This window comes from Dipodomys merriami, unplaced genomic scaffold (genome assembly GCF_024711535.1).
Source record: "Dipodomys merriami isolate MVZ:Mamm:240054 unplaced genomic scaffold, mDipMer1.0.p SCAF_14, whole genome shotgun sequence".
NCBI lineage: Eukaryota > Metazoa > Chordata > Mammalia > Rodentia > Heteromyidae > Dipodomys > Dipodomys merriami.
The window spans coordinates 17640535-17666974 of record NW_027202715.1 but is presented as its reverse complement, the minus strand read 5'-3'; the positions used below and the strand labels follow the sequence as shown (position 1 = coordinate 17666974).

The 26440-nt window shown below is 41.8% G+C and overlaps 1 protein-coding gene and 1 long non-coding RNA gene across 7 annotated transcripts in view; one reads left to right on the top strand and one right to left on the bottom strand.

Moving 5' to 3' along the window:
- LOC138825738 (uncharacterized) overlaps window positions 1-10721 on the bottom strand; it is a 31588-nt gene extending 20867 nt beyond the window's left edge. Inside the window, exon 1 of the long non-coding RNA XR_011371506.1 lies at window positions 10635-10721. This is a non-coding gene — a long non-coding RNA (uncharacterized lncRNA). The remainder of the gene's footprint in view (window positions 1-10634) is intronic.
- Window positions 10722-10923: 202 nt separating this feature from the next.
- Window positions 10924-26440, top strand: part of Washc2a (WASH complex subunit 2A) — a 65001-nt gene continuing 49484 nt past the window's right edge. For all 6 annotated transcript variants that reach the window (XM_070020883.1, XM_070020881.1, XM_070020885.1 and 3 more), the window contains exons 1-5: window positions 10924-11017; window positions 11110-11232; window positions 12322-12486; window positions 21337-21399; window positions 24067-24240. In XM_070020883.1, the coding sequence (XP_069876984.1) occupies window positions 11015-11017; window positions 11110-11232; window positions 12322-12486; window positions 21337-21399; window positions 24067-24240 (528 nt within the window). In that variant the 5' untranslated portion in view covers window positions 10924-11014. The remainder of the gene's footprint in view (window positions 11018-11109; window positions 11233-12321; window positions 12487-21336; window positions 21400-24066; window positions 24241-26440) is intronic.

The following is a 26440-nucleotide window of genomic DNA, read 5'->3' as shown; positions in this document are numbered from 1 at the left end:
GAGCAGAACCTTGCAGGACAGATCACCCCCAGATGAAGATGATTGCTGCTAATGGTCAGGCTGCACCCTGAACTGGAGAAATCATCTCATGGGAACCATATGGTGCTCCTTGAGTGATGACAAAGGTAACTTCTCAGGAACCCAGGGAATCAGAATTGAGATCATGGCCAGGCAGGCCAGAGCTGCAATGGGAACTCTTGAACTATGCATAACTTTGCCACCTGCCCCTAATCCTTCCTCTACTTAAACCCAATGCTCATTCCTGTGCCCTGAAAAGGTATAAGGCTCTGTCTTCCCCTGACATGCCTGTGGCACACAATCTCCTTTCTTTGCTGTATTTCTTTCTCAATCAACCATCCTGTCATTCATGTTCTAGTCTTGCCTGAGTTCTTCTCAAGCTGGATACAAGGATGGGGGTTGATTAGCTGCACTGAGTTTCTTGTAAACTAGGCCAAGTGCTCTGTTCCATGACACCCACAATACATCCCATCATGGGATCAAACCCAGTCACCTGTACTTCATTTCTGTCTCCTTTCCTACTTGTGCACTCCAAAAAAAATTAAATGAAAAATCCAATAGAAACATTTCCTGATCTGTCATAAAGTCAAAAGGAAGAGGAAGTATGGTAGATAAATATTTAATCTGCTCTACATTCAAAAGGAGGTAGGCCTGGGATCAGATAAGCACTTAATAAATGTTTACTCTGTCCAGTATTCAAAGGAAGAGTGATTACAGTAGGTTAATAAAGATATTATATGAGGAAGATTAAATATGCTGTGTCTATTTCCCCGAAATTAACTGCTTGGTACTGTATTTACAAGCATTAGCTTCTGAAAAGTTTGTCCCTCCTCCTGCCTCCTCTGGTGCCCTGGACTCAGGGCAGGCTGCTTTCTGCAGGGACTCAGAAATAGATTTGTTTCAAAATGGACTCCCACAGCCCATGACACAGGACTGAGTCCTAGATGTGGGTTCCTGAGAGAGAGGGCACCATTCCACTACCTACAGCTCTGGAGGGAAGGATACAAGACAATGGAAACTCAGCTAAGTAGCTGAATCTTGGCCCAGAAAAGAAACTGTTTCTATTTCTTGCAGGGGTTAGTAAAAGCAAGGAGGTCTTAGAAGGTCCCCATATCACAATGCATAGTAACCATCAAATTCCTGGGGCAGACATGGCACTAGCCCTATCTCCTAGGCTCCCAGGGAGGACACCCACTAGTGTCCCTAAGCCAAGCAGGGTTTTCAGGCCTGTTAGGGCCTTGTAGTGAGGCTGTAGCTCTCACATGTATTTCCATACCCTTTCTGACCTGCAGCCTAACATATCCCAGACATTAAGGACTGAGGTTCAGAGCCAGCCTGGGATAAAAGTCTATCTCCAATTAACTAGCAAAATGCCAAGTTGTGGAGGGGCAGAGGAGCAGACTAGACAACCTGAGTTCAAGTGCTGGATTTGATACAAGACAGTTTGCATGCACACACACGCACACGCGAGCACGCGCACGCACGCGCACACACACACACACACACACACACACAGACTCATGGTTAGCTATTACAGCCTAATGTGGAAAGAGTTCTAGTTATCTGTTAATACAATACTTATGCTTATTTCCTACCTCTTAGCTTATTTAGGCCTTGGATTTTAACTTGTTTTTGTTCTCATGTCTATGCTGTCCTGCCTCACTTAACACTTTGCAAAATAAAATAGTTCAGTTAAATATTTTTATTAAGGAGTTGTGCAAAGGGGTCATAATTCCATAAGTCAGGTTATGAGTACAATGCTTCTTGGACAGTGTCACTCCTTCCTTCACTTCCCCCTATTTCCTCCCTCCTGCCCCTACCCACATATTACACAGTTAAATAGTTTTAAGAATCTACCAGATTGGAATGGTTAAAAACCAAGCATTGGGAGCCAGGTGGTATGGATTGAAGACCTTTCCCTATTTCTTATGTGCTGTATGACTTTAAACAACATACCCACTCCATGGCTATATTCTTTACCTTAAAACAGACAAACTCAAATCTTGTAGACTGGGGCATTCCATAAAGTAATTCCACTGTATTGGAAAGTCTCAAGGTCATGAAAGTAGATGAAAATGTGATAGGTAATGGATCTCAGTGATGTCAGAGCAGAAAGAGGACACAGTGGTATTTTAGGAATTCCCCTGCCATTGACCCCCAGAGTTCTGGCACTTCCCAAATAAATCTGTCTGAAAATGCTCATCTCTGGGTCGCTCACAGGGGAACAAAAAGTAGGCCATTTCATTTCATTTCTGTAAAGCACAAAAATAGGAGTAACCCATAATGTTAGAAATGATGCTGGTTACCCTTAGATGAGAGAAAGATTGAGACTGAATAGGGCTAGAAGTGGCCTCTTATGGTATTGCTTGCATCTTAATCCAGGCACTGGTTATGTAGATTCAGTCCATTTTGAAAATTCATAGTTCAGTACCATTACAATGGGTGCACTTTTCTGTAGACATTTCTAACATAATTCTGTTGCTTTTTAAGAATTATGTCAGGAAATGGGAATGAGGTTTTTTCCCCCTTTATTATTGCTTTTCTTTTCTTTTTGCTTCGTTTGTCCGTCCTTGGGATGGTAAGGGAAGACAGAAATGGAGGGACAAGGGGTGAACAAATCCAACAGTGGTACTCACTAGACGCTGTTGAAAATAAACTATACAACTTGTGGTTGGGAACATGAGGGAAAAACTGGGAGAGTGAGAGAAGGGGTGACATTGTCCAAAAAGAAATGTAGTCATAGCCGGGCACTGATGGCTTGCATCTATGATCCTAACAATCAGGAAGCTGAGATCTGACGACTGCAGTTCAAAGTCAGCCCAGGCAGCAAAGTCTGTGAGACTCTTATCTCTAATGAACTACTCAGAAAAAGCCAGAAGTGGCACTGTGACTCAAATGGTAGAGGCTAGCCTTGAGCAAAAGAAGCCCAGGGACAGTGCCCAGACCCTGAGTTCAAGCACCCAGACCAGCAAGAAGAAAAAAAGAAAAAAGGAAGGAAGGAAGGAAAAGAGGGAGGGAGGGAGGGAGGGGAAAAGAAATAGCTGGGCACTAGTGTCTCACACCTATAATCCTAGCTACTCAGGAGGCTGAGATCACTGAGATCTGAAGATCACAGTTTGAAGCCAGCCTGGGCATGAAAGTCCATGAGACTCTTATCTCTAATAATCCACTCAGAAAAAACCAGAAGTGGCACAGTGGCTCAAGTGGTAGAGTGCTATCCTTCAGCACAGAGACACTCAGGGACAGAGCTCAGGCCCTGAGTTCAAGCTCAGGACCGGAAAAAAAAAAAAGTACTCATTACAACTTATGTAACTGTAGCCCTGTAGCCCCTCAGCACATCACCTTTATAATAACAATAAAAAATAAAGTATTTTAAAATAAGAACTCTATCAGTTTTTGTTTTCTACAGAGATGAATGGTAAAAATTCTTATTCATTGGCTCTTATAGGAAGACTAGGATAATACATTCACAAGAAGAAAAGCATCAAATTATTTTCACAATTTTTTCTGATTTCACAATTATATTTTCACAGTTATTTTGATTCACATTTTTGTCTTATTTCCAGAAACTAAGAAGGGATAAAGACTAAGTTGATGAGAAGTTGGGCCTGGTGACCAAGACAAGATAAAAAAAGAGAGGAGATCAAGATGGCTTAATAAAACCAAGCACTGGCAGCTCACACCTGTACCCCTAGCTACTCAGGAGGCTAAGATGAGAGAATCACAGCTCAAAGCAGCTTGGAGAGGAAAGTTTGTGAAACTCTTACCTCCAATTAATCATCAAAAGCTGGAAGTGGGGCTGTGACTCAAGTGGTAGAGCACTAGTAGAGCAGAAAAGTCTAAGAGACAGTACCCGGGCCTTCAGTCAAGCCCAGGACTGGCATATACTCTTAAAAATATACTTAAAAGAGATAAAAGGAACCAGGAGACACCAAAAAATAAAAAGATTATGACCAAAATACATGTTTTTCTCTTCATACTTTCAGAATGGGTTATAGGGACTCCACTCCAAAACTTGGGATCCTAAGCTTTCATGAAACAACCACTGTATACACCCTCTACATTAAACAAAGAAAAATTCCTAAAATCTTATTTCCTACTCAATAAAGTTCGGTCTAAGAAAACTTTGGGGCTGATCCCAGTTCACAAAAGGCAGTATGCCTTTTTTCATAGTGTCACGTCTCCATCTTGTGGCCTGTTAGGATAGTATAGACAAAGGGCTCAAGATTGACAGCCGATACAGGTGGACCCATGGCAACAATGAGATACAAAAGACGTTCTGTCGAAAAACGAACTTTAGGGCTGGGAAGGTAGCTCAGTGGTACAGAGCTTGCCTTGCATGCCTGAGGCCCTGGGTTCGATTCTTCAGCACCACATAAGCAAAAAGAAAAAAGCCGGAAGTGGCGCTGTGGCTCAAGTGGTAGAGCGCTAGCCTTGAGCTGAAGAGCTGAGGGACAGTGCCCAGGCCCAGAGTTCAGGCCCCCCGACCGGACCCCCCCCCAAAAAAAAAAAAGAAAAGAAAAACGAACTTTACAACTTTGGGGTGGGGAGTGGAGATAGGAAGGGAAAACAAAGGAGGAGGCAACAATGCTTGATAAGAAATGTACTCATTACGTTGCCCATGTAACTGTAACCCCTCTGTACAGTATTTTCACAATAAAAAAAAAAAAAAGAGAAAGGAGCTGGGCGCTGGTGGCTCACGCCTGTAATCCTAACTATTCAGGAGGCTGAGATCTGAGGATTGCAGTTCAAAGCCAGCCCGTGCAGGAAAGTCCATGAGACTCTTATCTCCAATAAACCACTAGAAAACCAGAAGTGGCGCTGTGGCTCAAGCGGTAGAGTGCTCACCTTGAGCTGAAGAGGGCAGGGACAGCACCCAAGCCCAGAGTTCAAGCCCCAGGACCGACCAAAAAAAAAAAAAAAGGACAAAAAGAAAAATAAAAAAAAGATTGACAGCCAAGGCCCAGAGGTCACTTCCTGTTGGCACCTGTCCTGCAGTTTGAGGGTTATATCCATGCCTCAGATTGGAAGAAAGGCAAGGAGGAAAATACAACCGCTCTGTAAATTCACACTACACTGGACTGAGCAACAGCATTCATATTACAGACAAGTTTACTATCACCATGTGATTTATAATCCTTTGGCAGCTGTTCCTATTATTAAATCTTCCCTGTAGGTATTAAGCATCCTTAAAAAAAAAAAAGACTAGTGCTGGTGGCTCACACTTGCAATCCTAGAAACTCGGGAGGCTGAGTTCTGAGGATTCAGACTCAAAGCCAAAAAAAGCTCAACAACAGCACCTAGGCCTTTAGTTCAAGCCCCAGCATTGTCCCCTTCCCCCCAAAAGCCTCACAACTAACACACAAAGCATATTTAACAAAGTCTAGACTGACCTCTTATAAATCAAATTGAACTTTGTGTGTGTGTCTGTTCTGCCCTGTGAGTCACAGGCTTTGGGGTGATTAATTCAAGTTAAGATTCACAGACTTTCTGTCCCAGCTGGCTTTAAACCTTAGATCTTCAGATCTCAATCTCCTGAACAGCTAGGATTACAGGCATGAGCCACCAGAACCTGGCTTAAATTGAACTTTTATTGCATCAACACTAAAAGACTTATTGTGATAAATTATGGAAATGATAAATTCAAATCACTTATATGTATAGACATGCACATACATCTATCTACTCTAGCTTTAGGTCAGGCACTGGTGTCTCATGCCTGTAAATCCTAGATACTCAGGAGGCTGAGATGGAAGGCTTCAGGTTCAAATCCAGCCCAGGCTGGAAAGTCTGTGATACTCTTATCTCAAATTAACCACCAAAAAGCCAGAAGTGAAGCTGTGGCTCAAGTGGTAGAGTATTAGCTTGATCACAAAAACTCAAAGACTGTGCCCAAGCCCTGAGTTCAAGCCCTAGAACAGGCACTAAGAAAAAGGAACATAGTTTTGCTGTGACATTTATAAGAGTATAATTTTGAAATTTAGATCTGTGCAAGCTTGGGGGTAATGAAGAGAGATGTCAGGACCTCAAATATGATAGGCAACCACTCTACCAATGCACCATATTCCTGGCCTGAGATTTAAGAGTCTACAGATATTCTTAAGGCTCTTCCTCTTTATGACTTAACATGCAGATGAAAAAAATTAGTGACTACATAGTTGTGCTTGAAACCATGGAGGAGAGGGATTGAGAGCACAGAAACATTGAGGTCCCCTCAACAAGAAGTTGATGAGAGGTCATGGGAGCAGCAAAGATCCAGGTAACACAAGGCTTGCATGGAAATGCTAAGTTTCAGGGCTCAGCTGGAGAATTCTAAGTCGAAAATTTAGTGGTAGAATGGAGAAGTTCCAGGCACCTGAAGAAGGTCACTGCCACTTCAATGTGGGGGTGGGGAATGTAGAATATCTGTTATAGGCTGTTACAGGCAAACCATTTGTACATGTGTACAAAGAGGTCCATGAAGAATATCTTGGCAGCTCCGCTTGTACCAGTGAGGTACTGCCAACAATTGAAATGTCCATCAGTGGGAGAATAACTAAAGAACCATAGCATATTTGTTCAGCAGCACACTCTACAGAAATTAAACTGAGGAATAAGGGTTTTTTTTTTGCCAGTCCTGGGGTTTGAACTCAGGGCCTGGACTCTGTCCCTGAGCTCAAGATTAGTGCTCTACCACTTGAGCCACAGCACCACTTCCAACTTTTTCTGAGTAGTTTATTGGAGATAAGAGTCTCACGGACTTTCCTGTCTGGGTTGGCTCCACATTGTGATCCTCAGATCTCAGCCTCTTGAATAGCTAGGATTAATGGCCTGAGCCACCTGAAAGTCATGGGTTAGTGTTAAGCTAATTTTATTTTTAATGCAATTATCTATGTATTATTGGTTGAATGGGTCTGAGTAAGGATCAGGTTCTTTCACCTCTAGATGTGCTGGCCTTTATGTAGATGGTAGATTTGCTAATCTAGATCTGGCCAAGGGATGTGCTGTGTAGACTTGCAGCTCACCAGTCCATGCACAATAGGGATCAATGACCTTCCTTTCCTTCCACCCCATAGTCAGTTCCAGAGGCCAAACTCTGAGGAAAGAAGAGGGTCTGCCATAAGTGTGCTGTGGATGGGTGGCAGTGGCATATACTCCTGTCTAAGCAGATTTCCAGCACTCTGTCAAGTTCAAGTATCTATGGGGAAAGCCTCCTTTTATGATATAGAGAAAAATGGTGGGGTTAGATTTCAGGGAAACAATGAGCTTTCTAGTTTCTAATCTGTTCTGCGACCTTTCTGGAGAGATCTTACATATAACACCTAGAAAAAAGGAGTGAAATCCCTTGGTCCAGTTTAGCAATTAAAAACTGAAAACATGCTGGGCACCAGTGGCTCACACCTGTAATCCTAGCTACTCAGTAGGTTGAGATCTGAGGCTCAAAGCCAGCCCAGGCAGGAAAGTCCCTGAGACTCTCATATCTAATTAACCACCAGGAAACCAGAAGTGGTGCTGTGACTCACACTAGCCTTGAGCACAAAGAGGCTCAGGGACAGTGCCCAGACCCTGAGTTCAAGTCCACAACCAACAACAACAACAAAAAATTGAAAACACCAGCAGAGTGACTTCTTAGATCAATGTTTTCTTTTCTTTTTCTTTTTTTTTTTTTTGGGTCCGGTCGTGGGGCCTGAACTCTGGGTGTGGGCGCTGTCCCTGAGCTCTTCAGCTCAAGGCTAGCACTCTACCACTTGAGCCACAGCGCCACTTCCAGCTTTTTTTCTTTTTGCTTATGTGGTGCAGAGGAATTGAACCCAGGGCCTCAGGCATGCAAGGCAAGCGCTCTACCACTGAGCCACCTTCCCAGCCCCCTAGATCAATGTTTTCTAATTAGTGGACATAATGTGCATATTTTGTTACTTAAAACTCCTTTATTTTAAATAAATGGCTTATGTATCTGTTTGACAAACTGAAAATGCCTAGGTTCAAACCCTGGGCGAGGGACTTAAAAAGACATCCTTCCTCCCCTTGCAGAAGGGGGGGTCATGTTGGAGCTCTGTCTCACAGGACTTGCAAAGAATCATTACCCTGACAGTGACTGGCCTTGTGGTTATTGCTTTTCTAGAGGCTGGAAGAAAAAGGTTCACAGCACACATCAATTGTTTCTGCTCTTCTGCATCCCTTCTGCCTTTTTTTTTTTTTTTTTTTTTGGGTAGCAACAGTAATTTTTTTTTTAGGGGGGAGTCCAGTCATGGGGCCTGAACTCTGGGCCTGGGCGCTGTCCCTCAGCTCTTCAGCTCAAGGCCAGTGCTCTACCACTTGAGCCACAGCGCCACTTCCGGCTTTTTTCTTTTTGCTTATGTGGTGCTGAGGAATCGAACCCAGGCCTCATGCATGCAAGGCAAGCGCTCTACCACTGAGCCACCTTCCCAGCCCAGCAACAGTAATTTTTTTTAAGCAATCCACTTGTCTCTCTTTTATGTGAAGTACCAACCAGCAGACTGGAAATACAGCCTAAGCAAAGTCAAATTCTCTTTCTCTTTTAGGACTTTAAAACTTCAGAAGAGAACCCCAGCGCTGGCAATTCATTCCTGTAATTCTAGCAACTCAAGAGGCTGAGCTCTGAGGCTTATTGTTTGAGGCCAGCCAGAACAGAAAAGTCTATGAGACTATCTCTAACGAGCAGCACAAAGCCAAAGTGGAGCCCTGCAGCTCAAGTGGCAGAGCACCAGCCTTGAGTGAAGAAGCAAAGATGCAAGGCCCTGAGTTTAGTACTGACACATGCACTAGTGAACACAGACACCGACACACAGACAAGACAGACAGACAGACAGACAGACAGACAGACACACACACACACACACACACACACACACACACACACACACACACACACACACACAAGGAAATTGATCCAGGATGAGTATGAAGATTTAGATAAAGAGTGTTAATTTGTGTTGAGGTACAGGAACGTAGAAAGGGCCACATTGGATGGATTTCCTATGTTAGGGAGCACAGGTGAGGTACTGAAGGTGATCTCTATAGGAGTTGAAAGATAATATCACTAGGCTCTGGGCACAATAAGTAGAATAATGCTGAGAGTTCAACAGAGAACAGAGTGTATGGAGGAACTGAAGCTTGAGCTACGACTGGAAAGGACGAGTGAGGCCTGCAAATTTAAGAGGCTGCTTGATTACAGTTCAGACTCAAACATCACAAAGTTTCAGGTAAAAGTTCAGTTTTCCAGGCATGGTGGTGCACATCTGTAATTCTTCCAGCACTTGAGAGGTGGAGAAAATAGGATTGAAAAGTCCTAGGTCAAACTGGGCTATATATGGAGACCTTGTCTAAACAAATGAAAGTATAAAGGCATGCAGTGTAGATGATGATGTGGATTAAGCACTTTGATATCAGGTTCATCCATATGGCCACTGTATACGTCTATGATGGTAGATGAGATGCAAATTTGTATGTTTGGAAATGGGCTCAACTTAGTTTTCACAATCACAAGCAGGTTCTTAATCTTTCTCCCCCCCCCTTCCTTTCTTTGTTTTGTTCTGGGAGCCTGAACTCATCATTAAGATTTAGGTATGAGCCACCAGCATCCAGCTGTTGTCTGCCTGCCAGCCCCCACCCTTCCTCTCCCTCTTCCCCCTCTCTCTCATTCTCCCCCCCTCTCTCTCTTTTCCCTTCCCTCCTCTCTCCACCTTTCTTTCTCTTTCTTTCCTTTTTTCTTGTGCCTGTCCTGGGGCTGGAACTTAGGGCCTGGACATTATACCTGAGCTTTTTTGCAGTCTAGTGCTCTACTACTTGAGCCACAGTTCCATTTCAACCTTTCTTGGTAGTTACTTGGAGATAAGAGTCTCATGAACTTTCTTGCCTGTTTTGCTTCAGATGTCAGCCTCTTGAACAGCTGAGATTACAGGCATGAGTAATCAGCACCTAGGTGTTGTTTCTTAATGAATGTGGGGGCTGGGAGGATCCTGGTTCTACTTCTTTACTACTCGTCTAGCCATGAATAAATCGATTTTTTCTGTCCCTCAGTTTCCTCACCTACAACTTGGGGATAAAAGTCTCAAACTCAGAGAGCTATAGTGATAATTAAACTACTACATAGCATGTGGTAAGTACTGAGAATACAATGTCAGTTCCTATTAATGAAAAGCTTAACATACAAATGAAATACTTTAGGAGTAAAGTTTATAGAAATATAGAAAACAAGGTGCCTGGATAAATGGCAAGGTTTAGGGTGCAGACTCTATGCCAGATGGTTGGCTAGCTGCTTTACAAATCCTGCCACATCCTAGCAAGACACATGTCTTCATCTGAGAAATCATAATAGAGTTAAACAAGCTGTCCGGGGCTCACCTAAGTAGAAACAAGTTGGAGTTATTTTAAAAAGTTGGTTTGGCACAAGAGCAACTGGGAAGGGAACCCTCAAGGTGGGGGACACCACCACAGCCTCAACAAGGGGTAGTGGGGAGCTGGGAGGTCAAGGATGGATTCACACGGTGTTTACTGCCTGTCACAAGGCAAAATTTGGCCTTGAAAATGAGGACAACACCGAGATGTACAAGAGTTGAAACCTAGCAGATCACCAGGCCCAGGAATCCCAGTTGGGTTAGCGTATCTCCACTTACTAAGTAACGTAACTGCCCGATGCTGGCAGGTCTCACTCCGTGGACCCAGTGTCCACGCGTAACTGAGCCGTAAAGCACTCCCACTGCATCACAGCACTGCGCGCGACCTGCGCTCCGCCGGCGCTCCGCCCCGGCGCCGCGTCCCCCGAGGCTCCGCCCCCGCGTCCCCCGAGGCTCCGCCCCCGGCGCCGCAGAACGCGGCCAACTACCCGCGAGGGAGCCTGTGCGCGGCTGGCAGTCGGTCACGTGTGGCGCCAGTCACGTGACGCACGCTCACGTGATTGCGGTGAGCTCCCCGTCTCGTTCCGCCTTTCCTGGGCCGCGGGGTAGTCTGCGGGTTGGAGTTACTACTCCGGAGCCCGCCGAACCGTGTGGACCGGATGGTGAGAGTGGAGAGCAAGGCTGCGCTGGGCCAGGGCCGCCGCCGCCGCCGCCCCCAGGCTCATCTCCTTTTCTCTCGTCCTTCCCTCTGCAGATGAACCCGACGACCCCAGACCCGGAGCGGGCGCCGGCCTCCGAGCCCGTGTGGGAGCGGCCCTGGTCGGTTGAGGAGATTCGCAGGAGCAGCCAGAGCTGGTCGCTGGCGGCCGACGCGGGCGTGAGAGGCGGGCTCTGGGGTGACGCGGTCTGCGAGCGGGGCCCGGGCCTATTCCCCTGCCCTCAAGCCCACCCCACGGCTTGCGGTCTTGGGAGTGCACATCCCCTCCTCGCCCAGACACCTGGAGGGAGGGGGGGGGGCACTGTACCTGCAGCACAACACAGGGTTCTCAAGCGGTGCCTTGAACCGCATCCTGGAGGGCAGATCTGTGCCTGCCAGACTGAGGGATGGCTGGGGCACTATTGAGCCCTGGACTAAATATGGTCAGTAAGTGGTTATCCTTGAGTGAGACGATTTCAAGTTTGTGACTCCAAAGCTCGAAGCTTCAATTCCAGGGTCTCATCTGATTTTAGGTGTATGCTTGCTATCTTACACTTCGTCTGTAATTCTTTTTTAATAATACTGTATTTTATTGTTGTTTTCATTATTATTATTATTATTATCATTATTGTCGGTTGTGAGGCTTGAACTCTGGGCCTGGGCTCTGACCCTTAGCTCTTCAGCTCAAGGCTAGCACTCTACCACTTGAGCCACAACGCCACTCTCGGCTTTTTCTGTTTATGTGCTGAGGAATCAAACTCAGGGCCTCATGGCTGCAAGGCAAGCACTCTACCACTGAGCCACTTGCCAAGCCCCATCCTGTAATTCTTGTAGAATGACAACTGAACAGGCCTTAACATTCCCCCATAAATGAGATAGCAAGTGACTGTTTACTTTGTGTGCCGATGTGCTGGTACTGGTGCTTGAACTCTGGGCCCAGGAGCTGCCTCTTAGCTTTTTATGATCAAGGCTGGTGCTCTAACACTTGAACCAGAGCCTCAGGGACTTTCCTGCTGGGGCTGGCTTTGACCTGTGATCCTCATATCCCAGCTTTTTGAGTAGCTAGGATTACAGGAATAAATCACTGCACCCAGCTCTATATTACTTTTTAATGAGTTGTCCTACTGTTTTCAGTGCCCCTTGATCTGTCAAAAGCTTCATCCCTTTTAAGTTCTGCCACACACAAGTGAAAGATGGTTTTTTTCTTAGTTTTGACCCATAGAATAAACACATTAAAATACAGATACCATTGTATGTTTTTGTTTTTAGCTACTACAGTTTCTGCAGGAATTCTCACAGCAGACTATCTCCAGGACCCATGAAATCAAGAAACAGGTGGATGGACTAATTCGGGAGACGAAAGCTACAGATTGTCGCCTCCATAATGTCTTTAATGACTTCCTTATGCTGTCTAATACCCAGTTCATTGAGAATGTGAGTCGTGTAGTTACATCATGCTTACAGTTACTTTGGGGGAAGCAAGAGCTGTTATAATAGTAATGATCTATTATGAGGTTAGCTGTTAAATTTTGATGGACATGATAATTCTTAACAAGTTTAGTAAAGTTTGTGTTTTTTTAGCCTTACAAAGAAACCTAAAGATAAATTTTTCTCATTTCAGCCTTTGTATCTTTTTAGTTTTGAGAGAAAAGAGCTGTGCTGAGTTTTGTGACATTCAGACAAGCTTTGTTATGGCACATTTTGTGATGATGGCCACATAGGAGGTTTGCTCCCTTCACTAGCTTGTTGCTTCAGTTATTAAGTCCATTATATTCTGGTAAATTGCATTAAAGTATTGTGTATGTCTAGTTGGAATATTCTTAGAAGTTTTCTTACAGTGTGTAAATCTATAATATCATGTGTGATTTTTGTAGACATTGAGTTTCTGCTAGAGTATTCTAGCAGAATACTCTGAGTATAGAGTATTCTGAGTATTCTGCCAGAATACACAGGCAAATTTATATATAAAATACATATAATATTTTATTGATATAAATTAATTGTTCAGGAGGTTTCATATTTACCTTGATCATAATCATCCCTCCAACATTCTTCCTCCTCTCCCTTTCCCCCTTTCCCAAACCAGTCTCATCAAGTTTCCTTGCTCCATTTTCAGACAGGTATATATTTTATCTGTATTTACCTTCTTTCCCCTCCCCATTTTCCTGTCCCTCTCCACTAATGCCTATTCCTCAGACAAGACATATTTCAACTTCCTATTCTTTTTTTTGTTAAAGTGCAAGAGTTTCCATTGTAGTGTCTCACACATACTTATAACATGCTTTAATAAATGTGTATATACAGAACACACAGATTCTGTATGTACTATGTATATATTTGTTTTTAGGTATAGTATCCACATACAAGGGATAAATGTGTCCTTTGTTCTTCTGAGCCTGGGTGCATTTAATATGAAGGCCCATCCATTTCCCTGTAAATGACATAACTTTTATTTCTTCAATATTCCATTGTATATATGTACCATATTTTCTTGGCCCATTCATCAGTTTTATGGCATCGAGATGTGCAGGTACCTCTATTATATCCCAGCTTGCATTCCTTTAGATTAGTGGCCAAAAGTAATACTGCTGGACTCTATGATAGTATTTTGAGGAACCAACATTTTTTGTTTGTGTTCTTATGACCATCCTAATTGGATTGAGGTGGAATTTCCCTGTCTTTTTTGTTCGTATTTCCTTTATGACCAGGAATATTCAGTTTCTTTATATATTTATTGTACAACCTCTGCCTTGGTGTAGATAGTATAATTCTATTACAATAGAGTAATTAGCAGGAAGGTAGGCATGCTTGGAACTGAATCAGACAAAGGAAGGCTGTTAAGATAGGAGGATAGAGAAGAAGATTATATAAGGTGACTTGGGTTTCCCAAAGAGCTGATATTCTGAATACCACCCTTAACTTGTGAAAAGGGAATTTTAAAATTAGGCTATCACCTGGGAGTGTTAGGTGTAAGATACAAAGCCCACAATTTGACATTAGGAGAAAGGCAATAATACCACACAGGAATTTGTGTAGCATGTTTATGCATGCTTTGATGGCTCAGGCTGAAATGCCAAGTCTGTATAGCATTTTGGGGAGGTTTGTGTGGAAGATCTTAATGAAGGTCTTTGAGATCTCTTTGCTAATTATTCTAATGGCAAAGGGATACTTGTTTGAAATATCACAAATATGCTAAAAAACTCAGTTCAGTCCAAAGTACAGTACAGTACAGTCCAGAAGTGTTTTTGATTTCAGAGGTTTTTTCAGATCTGGAATATTTGCATAGATTTTATAGGTTCAATATCTGTAATCTGAAACACTCCAAATACCACAACTTTTTGATATGGCAGGACCCAAATGTTTTGGATTTTAGATTTCAGATTAGGGCTCCTCAACTGTAGTCAGTCATTTTCTAATAATATGCACAGGACTTGTTTGGCTCTAAGCAGGTGTCTCAGGGAGAGTTCATGTAGGGGACTTGGGTCTAGTTCCCTGGTAAACACATTGTTCAGCTGATCTGGAAGGCTCTTTCTTTCATACCCAATGGTCCCTACCAGTTGGGTATTGGATTGGTACCAAATCAAGTCTATAGTGGTGCAAAGAGGGGTCAGCATAAACTTAATATTTTGATCCATAGTCTTTTTTTGGGGGGGGTAGTTTTTCAGTTTTCTTCCAGTCTTAGTTTTCTTTTTCTTTTTCGTTTTCTTTTGGTCGGTTGTAGGCCTGAACTCTGGGCCTGGGTGCTGTCCCTCAATTCTTCAGCTCAAGGCTACCACTTGAGCCACAGCGCCACTTCCAGCTTTTTATGCTTATGTGGTGCTGAGGAATTGAACCCAGGGCCTCATACATGCAAGGCAAGCACTCTACCACTGAGCCACTTTCCCAGCCCTGAGTCTTAGTTTTCATGGTCTAGTTTTTGTGGCATTTACTTTATTTTTGTTTTGGTGATAGCTTACTAGAGTCAATTTATGTGAATTCTTAGTTTTCTGTGTATACAGTTGATCTTGTCCTCTCCATCATTCTCTATTATCCCATTTCCCCCTCCCAACATAACTTCCATCTGTCTTACTAGTCTATTTTCATAGATGCAAACAAGCCATTTCATCCATATTCATGTTCACTTACTCTCTCAGCCCAGCCCATCCCACTGGAACCCATTCCAATAATACAGCCTATGTCTCTTTCCTGCTATCCTTTGTTTTCTACCTCTCTCCATTCCCCTAATATTTTTAAAATATATTTTTATTATAAAGAAACTGTACAGAGGGGTTACATTAGCAAGGTAATGAATCCATTTCCTATTGAGCATTGTTACCTCCTCCTTTGTTTTTCCCCTACCATCTCCCCCCTCCCCACCTCTCTAACTCCTCCCTCCCCCCCCCCCCCACCAAAGTTGTAAAGTTCATTTTCAACATAGTGTCTTGTACATCTTGTTGTTGCAGTGGGTCATCCTATATTCTTATTTCAGCATTTTGTTCTTTCCTTTTGCTTCCCAAATTAGAAAAATGTATATACAAGATGCAGGGCACCAGAATCAAATACAGTGAAAACAGGGGTTATACCATGGGGGAAGACCATACAAAAGAAACAAAAAAAAATTACATAGTGCATTATAAGTACACTAAAAACAACAGCAAGAAAAATAAAACCTCTTGTGTCCCTATTTTGGGGTTCATTTCACTTAGCATCATCTTATATGATCATATGTTAATAGCTTTTGAGCTTTGCTGCTTGTCCTAGACATATACTAGTTATTGCAGATAAGGGAAACCATGGGAACCTATGTTTCTCTGGGCCTGGCTTACTTAATAAATATAATTTTTTCCAAGTCTTTCCATTTCCTAACAAATGGAGAGGTGTCATTCTTTTTGATGGAGGCATAGAATTTATATATATATATATATATATATATATATATATATATATATATATATATATATATATATATATATATATATACATACATACATACACACACACACATATATATATATATATACATATATATATATATATCACATTTCTATTCATCTACTGAGGGGCATCTGGGTTGGTTCCATATCTTATCTATGGTGAATAATGCTGTGATAAACATAGTTGTGCTGGTAGCTTTAGTATGGCCTTGTTTGTGATCATTTGTCCATTCTCCTAATATTAGGTCCTATGTCTCATTCCATACCATAGCTAGAATTCTCTTTGGATATGCTGGTACCATTACCAAATTGAACTTTTCCCATAATGCCAAATGGTATAGGTTCTTATAATTTGTGCCAGGGCAGCTGATGGTGAAAGGGCAGCTAGTGCTTAACAGAATTTTGAAAAGAATCTACTTGCTGAAAATACCTGTAATAGCAGTGATTTGGCTTAAGTGTTTTCAAACCCTGACATGGGAGCTCATGTGTTGCAATTCAGGCTAGAATGGTGGTGCCATTTGCTTTGTTCAGTGTGAAGATTACTCAAAGTCTGTCAGGTTTCTGAATTTTTATTAATCTCAGAGGCAGCTGCACAGTTATAAACTACATTTAAGAGTGACATAAAGAATCCCAGCTTTCTAGAGCAAGGACAGTTGGGACTTTTTAGAGCAAGAGAAATTACCACATTAGTAAAGGTTCAGAAGGGGAGCCTGAAGGAAGAAATGAGGCTAATTAGCATAAACTAGGGTTTTAGTGTCTAATCAGAAGGTGACCCAATTCTTAAGGCTTCATTAATCTGCTAATTTAAGAGTTTTATCCAAATATTGAGTGCCATAGTTAATGACTTCAGTTTGTTAAAAAAAAGAAAAAAACCCTTGAGGATTTTTTATAAGCCAATGGTTTCAAAATCTTTAGCTTTGTGAATTTAAAATTTTTTATTTATTTTTTCCAAAGTGGAACTTAAACATCCTATTAATTTGTAGAAGTTCTGTTTAGCTCTGTTTTGGCCATTCCCCTTCTCTCTTTTATTTCTGCCTTTGTCTTGAAAAAAATAGATGATTATTACCTAGGAAAGGTGAAAAGGGTTATTAGCATGGATTAGCTGCTGTGAAGTATTTGAGATGCATAATCTTGCTCTTCCTCTAAAGAGCCCATGACTTTGAGTTCTTCCTGAACTCATTAATTTCTTTGATTTTTGTTTGATTGTTTGTGTTTTTTTTTAATTTTTTTTTTTTTTTGGTTGGTTGTGGGGCTTGAACTCTGGGCCTGGGCACTGTCCCTTGCTCTTCAGCTCAAGGCAAGCGATCTACCACTTAAGCCACAGCACCACTTCCGATTTTCAAGTGGTTTATTGGAGATAAGAGTCTCACAGACTTTCCTGCCCAGGCTGGCTTTGAACCAAGATCCTCAGATCTCAGCCTCCTGAGTAGCCAGGATTACAGGTGTGAGCCACCAGGGCCTGGCTGATTGTTTTTTTTTTTGTTGTTGTTGTTGTTGTTGTTGTTTTTGTTTGTTTGTTTTTTACCAGTCCTTGGTCTTGAACTGAGGGACTGGGCGCTGTGCCTAAGCTTTTATGCTCAAGACTATTGCTCTACTATTGCTTTATCACTTCAGCCACAGCTCCACTTCTGGCTTTTTTGGTGATTAATTTGAACTAAGCATCTTAAATGTTTCTCTATCTGGGTTGGCTTTGAGTCCTCAGATACTTAGCCTCTCAAATAACTGGGATTATAAACATGAGCCACCAGTACCAGTTCTGTTTTTTTTTTTTTTTTTTTTTTTTTTTTTTAATGGTACTGAGTCTTGAACTCAAGGCTTTGTGTGTGCTAGGCAGGTGCTCTACCAGGTAAGCCACAGCACCATCTCTTCTTAATTATTTTTCAGATAAAATCTTATATTTTTGCCTGGGACTAGCCCCAGACAATGATTTTCCTATGAATCCCTCTGTCAGCACATGCCACTACACCCTACTTTTGTTTGTTTGTTTGTTTTGGGTCGGGTCATGGTGCCTGAACTCTGGGCCTGGGTGCTGTCCCTCAGCTCTTCAGCTCAAGGCTAGCGCTCTACCACTTGAGCCACAGCACCACTTATGGCTTTTTTCTTTTTTCTTATGTGGTGCTGAGGAATCGAACCCAGGGCCTCTGGCATGCAAGGCATGCGCTCTACCACTGAGCCATCTTCCCAGCCCCTACTCCCTACTTTTGTTGAGATGGGTGTTTCACAAAGGACAGTACTCCTGATCATTGCTTCCTGAGTAACTGGGAGTACAACCAGATACACTGTTTTGGACAGCCCACATTTTTTTTAATGTTAACTGACACATTTTTATACATAATGAGACTTGTGAACTTTTTTTTAATTGTTATTATTATAGAGTTGATATATAGAAGGGTTACAGTTTACAGGAATCAGATAATGAGTACAATTATTTTTGAACCATGTCTTCGCTTTCCTCACTTTCTCCTGGTTTCCCTCCCCCCTCCCAGTTTTTCCTTCCCATCCTCACCCATAAAATGTATAATTCATTTTCTACAGTGTCTTAAGTGACTACCACTGTTGTGTTTGTTGACCCTTTGTTCCACCTTTTCTGTGTCTCCCTTGCCCTCCTAAATACAAACTAACAAACAAAAGAAAAAGAATACAAAAATTGCTACAATGACAACTAAAAAAAATGTCTCATTTCCTTTTCTTGGAGTTTTATATAATCCTCTTCACATAGCTATTCAGCCTTTGTCAACCACTGCTATACATATCCTCCTTTGGCCTCAGTGTGTGAATGTCTAGAGTCTTATATAATTTACCATGTCCCTATTTGTGTGTGTGTACTAATTATTCAGTGTCTCTACGTCTAGATTTATGGGCACATTCTAGTTGTCACAAATGAGAGAAACCATGCAACTTATGTTAAGCACAGGCTTAATATGATTTTTTCCAAGTCTTTCCATTTCCTTATGAGTGGTACAATATCATTCTTTCTGATGGATGAGTAGAGTTCCATTGTGTATATATACCACATTTTCTTGATCCATTTGTCCATTGAGGGACATCTAGATTGACTCCATATCTTGGCTATGGTAAACAGTGCTGCAATGAACATGGTTGTGCTGGTAGCTTTAATATGGCCTTGTTTGTGGTCATTTTAGTAAATGCCCAGGAGTGAGATTGCTGGGTCATAGGGGAGCTCTATGTTTAGCCTTTAGAAGAACCTCCATACTGCTTTCCAGAGTGGTTGAACAAATTTACATTCCCACCAACAGTGTAGTAGCATTCCCTTTTGGCCACATCCCTGCCTGCATCTGTTGTTAGTTTTCTTGATAATGACCATTCTAACTGGAGTGAGGTAGAATCTCAATGTTGTTTTGATTTGCATTTCTTTTATGGCCAGAGATGTTGAACAGTTCTCCATGTGTCTATTGGCCATTCTCCTTCCTCTGAGATGAGCTTGATTTTTATTGTTTTTATGTCTATATTATACTTTTTTGACAATCCTTTAATATTGATTTTTCATGAAATATTTCAAATATATACAAAAGTATAGAGAATAACCACCAATTCTAAGAATATGTGACATTTAGCATTAACAGTTGATTTAATGTTTTGTCCCATTTGCTTCAGAGGTGCCAGTTCCATACCCAGCACACCCCTTCCCATGAACCGCAAACCATTTGAGGACATGTTTGTGTCTTTGACTTTTTTTTTGGTCGGTCGTGGGGCTTGAACTCTGTGCCTGATCGCTGTCCCTTAGCTCTTCAGCTCAAGGCTAGTGCTCTACCACTTGAGCTACAGCGCTACTTCCTGTTTTCTGGTGGTTTTTATTGGAGATAAGAGGTTCACGGACTTTCCTGCCAGGGCTGGCTTTAAACCATGATCCACAGATCTCAGCCTACTGAGTGGCTACGATTACAGCCGTGAGCCACCAGGGCCCAGCGACTTTTTATGTATATATGGATATGTGTAAATGTTTGTATAGTTAATGAGAATTTCATTTATTTTCCACATATATAACCTTTACTGAGTAGCTCTTTATCAAGCTTCCATATAATCATGCGTCTTTCTGACCTCAGCCCTTCATTAATCTTCCTCTGCTGAATGCCAGTGTCATTGTCTTAAATGTTATAAATCTCAATTATGGCTGGGGATGTAGCTTAGAGTACTTGCCCAGCCTGAGGAAAGTCTTAGGTTCTATCCCAAGCGTGGCAGGAAATTAAACAAACCAGAACAATAACACTTGAGAGCTTATCTAATGAGAATTTCATTTATTTTCCACATATATAACCTTTACTGAGTAGCTCTTTATCAAGCTTCCATATAATCATGCGTCTTTCTGACCTCAGCCCTTCATTAATTTTCCTCTGCTGAATGCCAGTGTCATTGTCTTAAATGTTATAAATCTCAATTATGGCTGGGGATGTAGCTTAGAGTACTTGCCCAGCCTGAGGAAAGTCTTAGGTTCTATCCCAAGCGTGGCAGGAAATTAAACAAACCAGAACAATAACACTTGAGAGCTTATCTAGTGTCTTAGAAGGGCAAGTCCCATAACTTCCTTGTATCCATAATTATCATAGGTATTTGTTTTTAGCTTTTGACTTTTCTCTTTGAATTTGATGATTATCTTGCTATTTTGTCTTGTGATATCATGAGCATCCTATCATTAACATATTTTTCTTGTTGAGATTTTAATTTCATTGATTTTCTTTTGTGTGTGTGTGTGCATATGCATGTGTGTGCCTGTGTGTGCATGTGTGCTGGTCCTGGGGCTTGAACTCAGTGCCTAGGTGCTGTCCCTGAGCTTCTTTTGCTCAAGGCTAGTGCTCTACCATTTGAGCCACAGTGCTACTTTTGCTCCTTTTTTAAAGTTTGGTTTTGACTTAATTTTTGTGGTTTTGTTGATTATCCTTGGAACCAAGTTTCAAAGATTCTAAAACAACATTTGACTAGATAGTAGGTACTTGTCATTTCCATTACCAAATATATGTAGTTAATATAGTTGATAAGATAGATGAATTGTCTTTCTCAGTGGTCTTGACCAAGAGGGTCTGTGTCATTGTTCCTCAGCATTAAGTGTGGGGCTAGCTGAAAAGGTAACAGTGCTAGTCTTCCCACTTTTGTCTTTGGGTTAGCCATGAGCTTAAACTTTTTTTCTTATATCATTGTTATTTGTAGCTTTTGTTTTAAATTTAATTTTTGAGTATAATTACTGTCCTTTGCTATTTGTCCATGACTCACTGGTAGTAGTCTCAGCAATTTGCTGATAACGTTTCCTTCTTCATCTTTATTCTTCCTCCCATCCCAAACATATTGAATTCTTATGTAATGACTTGTTTGAAATGGTGTTTTGACCTTTTAAAAATAAACTTATTTCTGTATTTAGCGTGTATATGATGAAGAAGTGGAGGAGCCGATACTCAAGCCTGATGCAGAAAAAGCAGAGCAGGTACTTGTGTTAAATTGCTTTTTGGATGATTTTCTGACCCTGAGAAGCAACAGAGAGTTACAGTGTGACTGGTGGGAATGGTCTAGGGGGTTTGGATGCCAGGGAAATGGCATCCAGCCTCTTGAGTAATATGGAGGTTAAATTTCAGAATTCTGGAATAAGAGCAGAGGAGAGGTCAGCAAAGTTTTTCTATAGAGAGTAAGATTATAAATACTGTAATAGTCGGGTACCGGTGGCTCACACCTGTAATCCTAGCAACTCAGAAGGCTGAGATTTGAGGATTGTGGTTTGAAGCCAGCCCAGGCAGAAAAGTCTATGAGACTCTCATCTCCAATAAGCTACCCAGAAAAGCCAGAAGTCGCACTATGGCTCAAGTGATAGAGCATCAGCCTTGAGCACAGAGAGGCTCAGGGATAGTACCTAGGCCCTGAGTTCAAGCCCCAGGACCAACCAAGAAAAACTAATGAAGTTGTAAGCCACATAGGCAACTATCTGTTCTCTTCTGTCTTCTTCCTCCTTTCCACTTTTCTTTCCTTCTATACCTCCTCTTCCATTTTCTCCTCTAATCCTTTAAAAATCTACAAGTTTCGGTTTGGCACTGGTGGCTCATGCCTGTAATCCTAGCTACTCAGGAGGCTGAGATCTGAGGATCAAAGTTCAAAGCCAGCCCGGGCACAAAAGTTCATGAGACTCTTATCTCCAATAAATCACTCAGAAAACCAGAAGTGGTACTGTGGCTCAAGTGGTAGGAGCGCTATACTACAGCTGAAGAGCTGAGGGACAGTGCCCAGACAGAGTTCTAGCCCCACGACCGGAAAAAAAATCTACAAGCTATTCTTAATTTAGTGAATACACAGATACAGGCTGTAGAACTGAGATGTCGTTTGCTGCTTTGTAGGCTAGAGTTATGTAATACTCTAGTATGCTTTATATGAGTTCTTTGAAGACCAAGTTGCCTTGTTTTTTCATAACTGTCTTTACTCTTTTTTTTTTTTTTTGCCAGTCCTGAGGCTTGAACTCAGGGCCTGGGCACTGTCCCTGAGCTTTTTGTTCAAGGCTAGCACTCTACTACTTGAGCCACAGTGCCACTTCTGGCTTTTTCTGTTTATATGATACTGAGGATTTGAACCCAGATCTTCATGCATGCTAGGCAGGCACTCTACCACTAAGCCACATTGCCAGTCCTATCTTTACTCTTAATCCTACCAAATCAAAATGATGAAAGAGAGAGTGTAGATTTAGTGTACATACACTTGAGTCCCCCTAAGTGCCACAGGTGTAGGTCACTTGGTAAGATTGGCATTCTAGCAGTAAGTATTAATTCTAACAGATGAAACTGTTAGACCAGGAAAGAATATTAGAACCCAGGTGTATGGTTTTGCCTGTTTTCAATATATTTAGGAAAGTAAAAATCTTGTGTTTTCAATAGTACTTAGGAATTTGCTAACCATTTAAGTGGCAATAGTAGCTGGTTACATCAAGTCACCATTAACTTTAAATGTGATAGGTATTACATGAAGTATTTTTTGAAAGCCACAGGACTGGGAGTGTGATACAGTGGTAATGAGCATGGGAGAGGCCCTGGATTTGATCTCCACCATCAAAAAAGTAAATAACTAAAAAACAGCTATGCATTGGTTCCACAAATGTGTTTCACAGACTAAGTACAGTGTTAGCTGTCAATCTTCAAACCAAGCCTACCATAGTAGCAAAAGATGGAACAAAAACAAAAGAATAAAGTTAGAAAGACTTGAAGTACTTGAAGCAAAAGACTGAAATATTCATAAGGTTCTGCCTTGGAGCAATACTATATGATTTGGCTCATATCAACCTCTAGAAAATTACCTCTAAAAATGACAGTGTGTTTTTAATATTTTTCACAATGGATAACTTGTGGGACTGCTTATAACAGCTGCTCATTCTTTTTATTTTTTTTGTGTGTGGGGGGAGAGGGCTTGAATTCAGGGCCTGGGCACTGTCCCTGGCCTTCTTTGTGCTCATGGCTAGCACTTTACCACTTGAACCACAGCACCACTTCCAGTTTTTGAGTGGTGAATTGGAGATAAGAGTTTCATGGGGACTTTTCTGTCCTAGCTGGCTTTGAACTGCAATTCTCAGATCTCAGCCTACTGAGTTGCTGGGATTACAGGTGTGAGTCACTGGTACCCAGTGACAACTGCTTTTAAAGGAAAGAGATCCCTGGGGATATTTTTTCAGCAAGACTTGAGGAAGAGCATGAAAAATCACATCTCTTTCTGGAGTATTTCCCTCTAGCTCTTAGTTCCTAAGAGTGCTAGTAGACCATTCACAGGATGCAGTCATGATGAATTGGAATACATAACCCTTTCTCCCTTTCAAGAAGTGGGGAAATAATATGCCATTCATCGTTAGGGGTTTTATACAGCTTATTTAATGGAATCATTACTCGATAGTCACACTTTGGTTTTTGTAGATGAGGGACCTAGCTCTGGAATCCTAGATGGTTTGATACTGTCCAGAAAATGGCAAGCTTGGGATTTAAAACTTATGGTTTTGCTTGTCCTTGTCAAGGTCTCTTGTAGAACCTGACTTCTGCTAACATTTTCAGTTTTAGAACATAAAAGTAGGCTTTAGTGAACAGGTAGTATCCACATTGAAGATCTTCACTGAATAGTATTTTGTTTATAGGAGAAGACCCGGGAGCAGAAAGAAGTAGATCTGATTCCCAAAGTCCAAGAGGCCGTGAACTATGGTTTACAGGTTCTAGACAGCGCATTTGAGCAACTCGACATAAAAGCAGGGAACTCAGATTCAGAAGAAGATGATGCTAATGAGCGGGTGGAACTGATCCTTGAACCAAAGGTAAAGACACTGAGTTCTGAGTCTTGGTTATAACATACTTAATTGTTATAGCTCAGGTATGATGCTTTAGGAAGGCACGTATCTGAAGTGAGGATGTCCCTTAGCAATCCTAAATTGACCTCAGGAAAAAGACTTGCTTTACACAGCATTGACTGAGCACCTAGCAGGGCAAGGCAGCACACCAAATTGTGGGGTACATGGATCAGGTAGGACATAGCTCCTCCTGTCAGGTTGGGAGAGGAGGGGGTTAAATGAGAAACTACAAGTACTCAGAGAAAGAACTGACTTACAGCTGGAACATTAGGGTGAAAATGAGATTTGAATTGGGGTGTTTTAAGTTATCTATATACATCTATACATACATACATACATACATACATATATATATAAGCGTACAGATACATATATATATATTTATTTTGTAAATGTTTTGAAATTTGTGTATGTTGTAGAAAGACCTAACATGCTAACTTTTATATACCTTGTATACTTTCTGTGGTGAGAATACCTAAACCCTACTCTCAGAAATTACTCACTGATTTGTTATCACCCTATGTGTGATGAATATATATTACCATTTACTATAATCACCATGTGCCATAGATCTCTTCATCTTGTTCCCCCTGTGTAACTGAAATTTTGTACCTTCATTTCTCTCCCAATCCATAGGGCAAAGATAAGATTTGAATTGGGGCTAGAGGGATAAGGAGCCTTATGAGAAGGAGAGAGTGATGTGAATCTAAGATTGTGTAGCTTATGCTAAGAAAGACTGCAGAAGATTCAGAAGGCACTTGGATTGTTTGGATCATTACAAGTAGAACCACTGTGAGCATTCTCCCTGTTGGCCTAGCAGATGTTTATTGTCTTAAACTTGTTTTTCTTGGGCTGTTGAAGACAGTGGAGTAATACAAAGTCATATGGCAGTAAACACAGAAGGTCACCATATTAATATATGTCTGTGTGTGTGTGCGTGATGGTACTGGGGCCTGAATTTAAGGCCTGAAACTGAACTCCTGCTTGGCTTTTTTGTTTATAGCTGATGCTCTACCACTTGAGCCATATCTCCATTCCAGCATTTTGGAGATGGAATTCATAGACCATTCTGGACAGGTTGGCTTTGAACTGTGATCTTCGATGCTGATGTGAACCTGGCTGCTTTATCAATTTTGAGAGTCCTTGTGACACCAGGTGCCTCATGAATTTAAAAAATGGGCTGGGAAGGTGGCTTAGTGGTAGAGCGCTTGCCTTGCATGTATGAGGCCCTGGATTCGATTCCTCAGCACCACATAAGCAGAAAAAAAAAGCCGGAAGTGGCGCTGCCTTGAGCTGAAGAGCTGAGGGACAGCGCCCAGGCCCAGAGTTCAGGCCCACAACCAGATTCCCTTCCCCCCCCCCCCCAAAAAAAATGCCAGAAGAACATTGATCCAAAAAGAAATATACTCCACTTGACTTACGTAGCTGGAACCCCTCTGTACATCACCTATATAATAACAATTTTTAAAATGCCACAAGAAAACAACTGTTACTATTCATTGAGTGGCATGTTTCTTTCTAGTTTGAACTTCACAAAGTCATTTCAGATTGTATTCAGATCCTACCATTGGTGTAGTTGCTAGCTTGTGTTTGTGCTGCATAAACTTAGAAGTCAGCATCAGCAACAGGCTAGAAACGTATTGGTGTGAGGCATCAGAAATGTTCTCTCCGGACCCTCAGGGATCTGTAAATGGAGAAGAGAGGCAATGGTACAAGGTAGTGCCTCAGAGTAGTCGGCAGTCTGTCCTCTTGCTGTGAGGATAGAAGGAGCTGCTAAGACAGGGTGCTTTGTTCAACTTAGAGCTTTCACTGGTCTGTATTAGGATTGAGACTACCAGAAGCAGAGGACTGAAACACAGATCTCTAACATGTGTCATACATATGCTGTTGTTTTAGCATCTGGTCTTTCTTTGCCAATGTCACTTTTCTAAATTCTTCAGTCTTGAATCCCTGGAAGGAAGAGGAATGGCATTATTTTTGTTTCTGATGTTGTTGCTTTCTCTCCCATGCAGAGGCCCTCCTCTGTCTTTTGGATGTTTTGTTACACTAACTTGGTATTTGAGTGGTTTGTGTTGGGTTGTTTCTTTTCATGCCTTCTGGGTATGGTTCAGCCTTTTCTACATTCTGCTCCAGAGTGATCAAATTCTTGATTCTCTTCTTGCCTTGT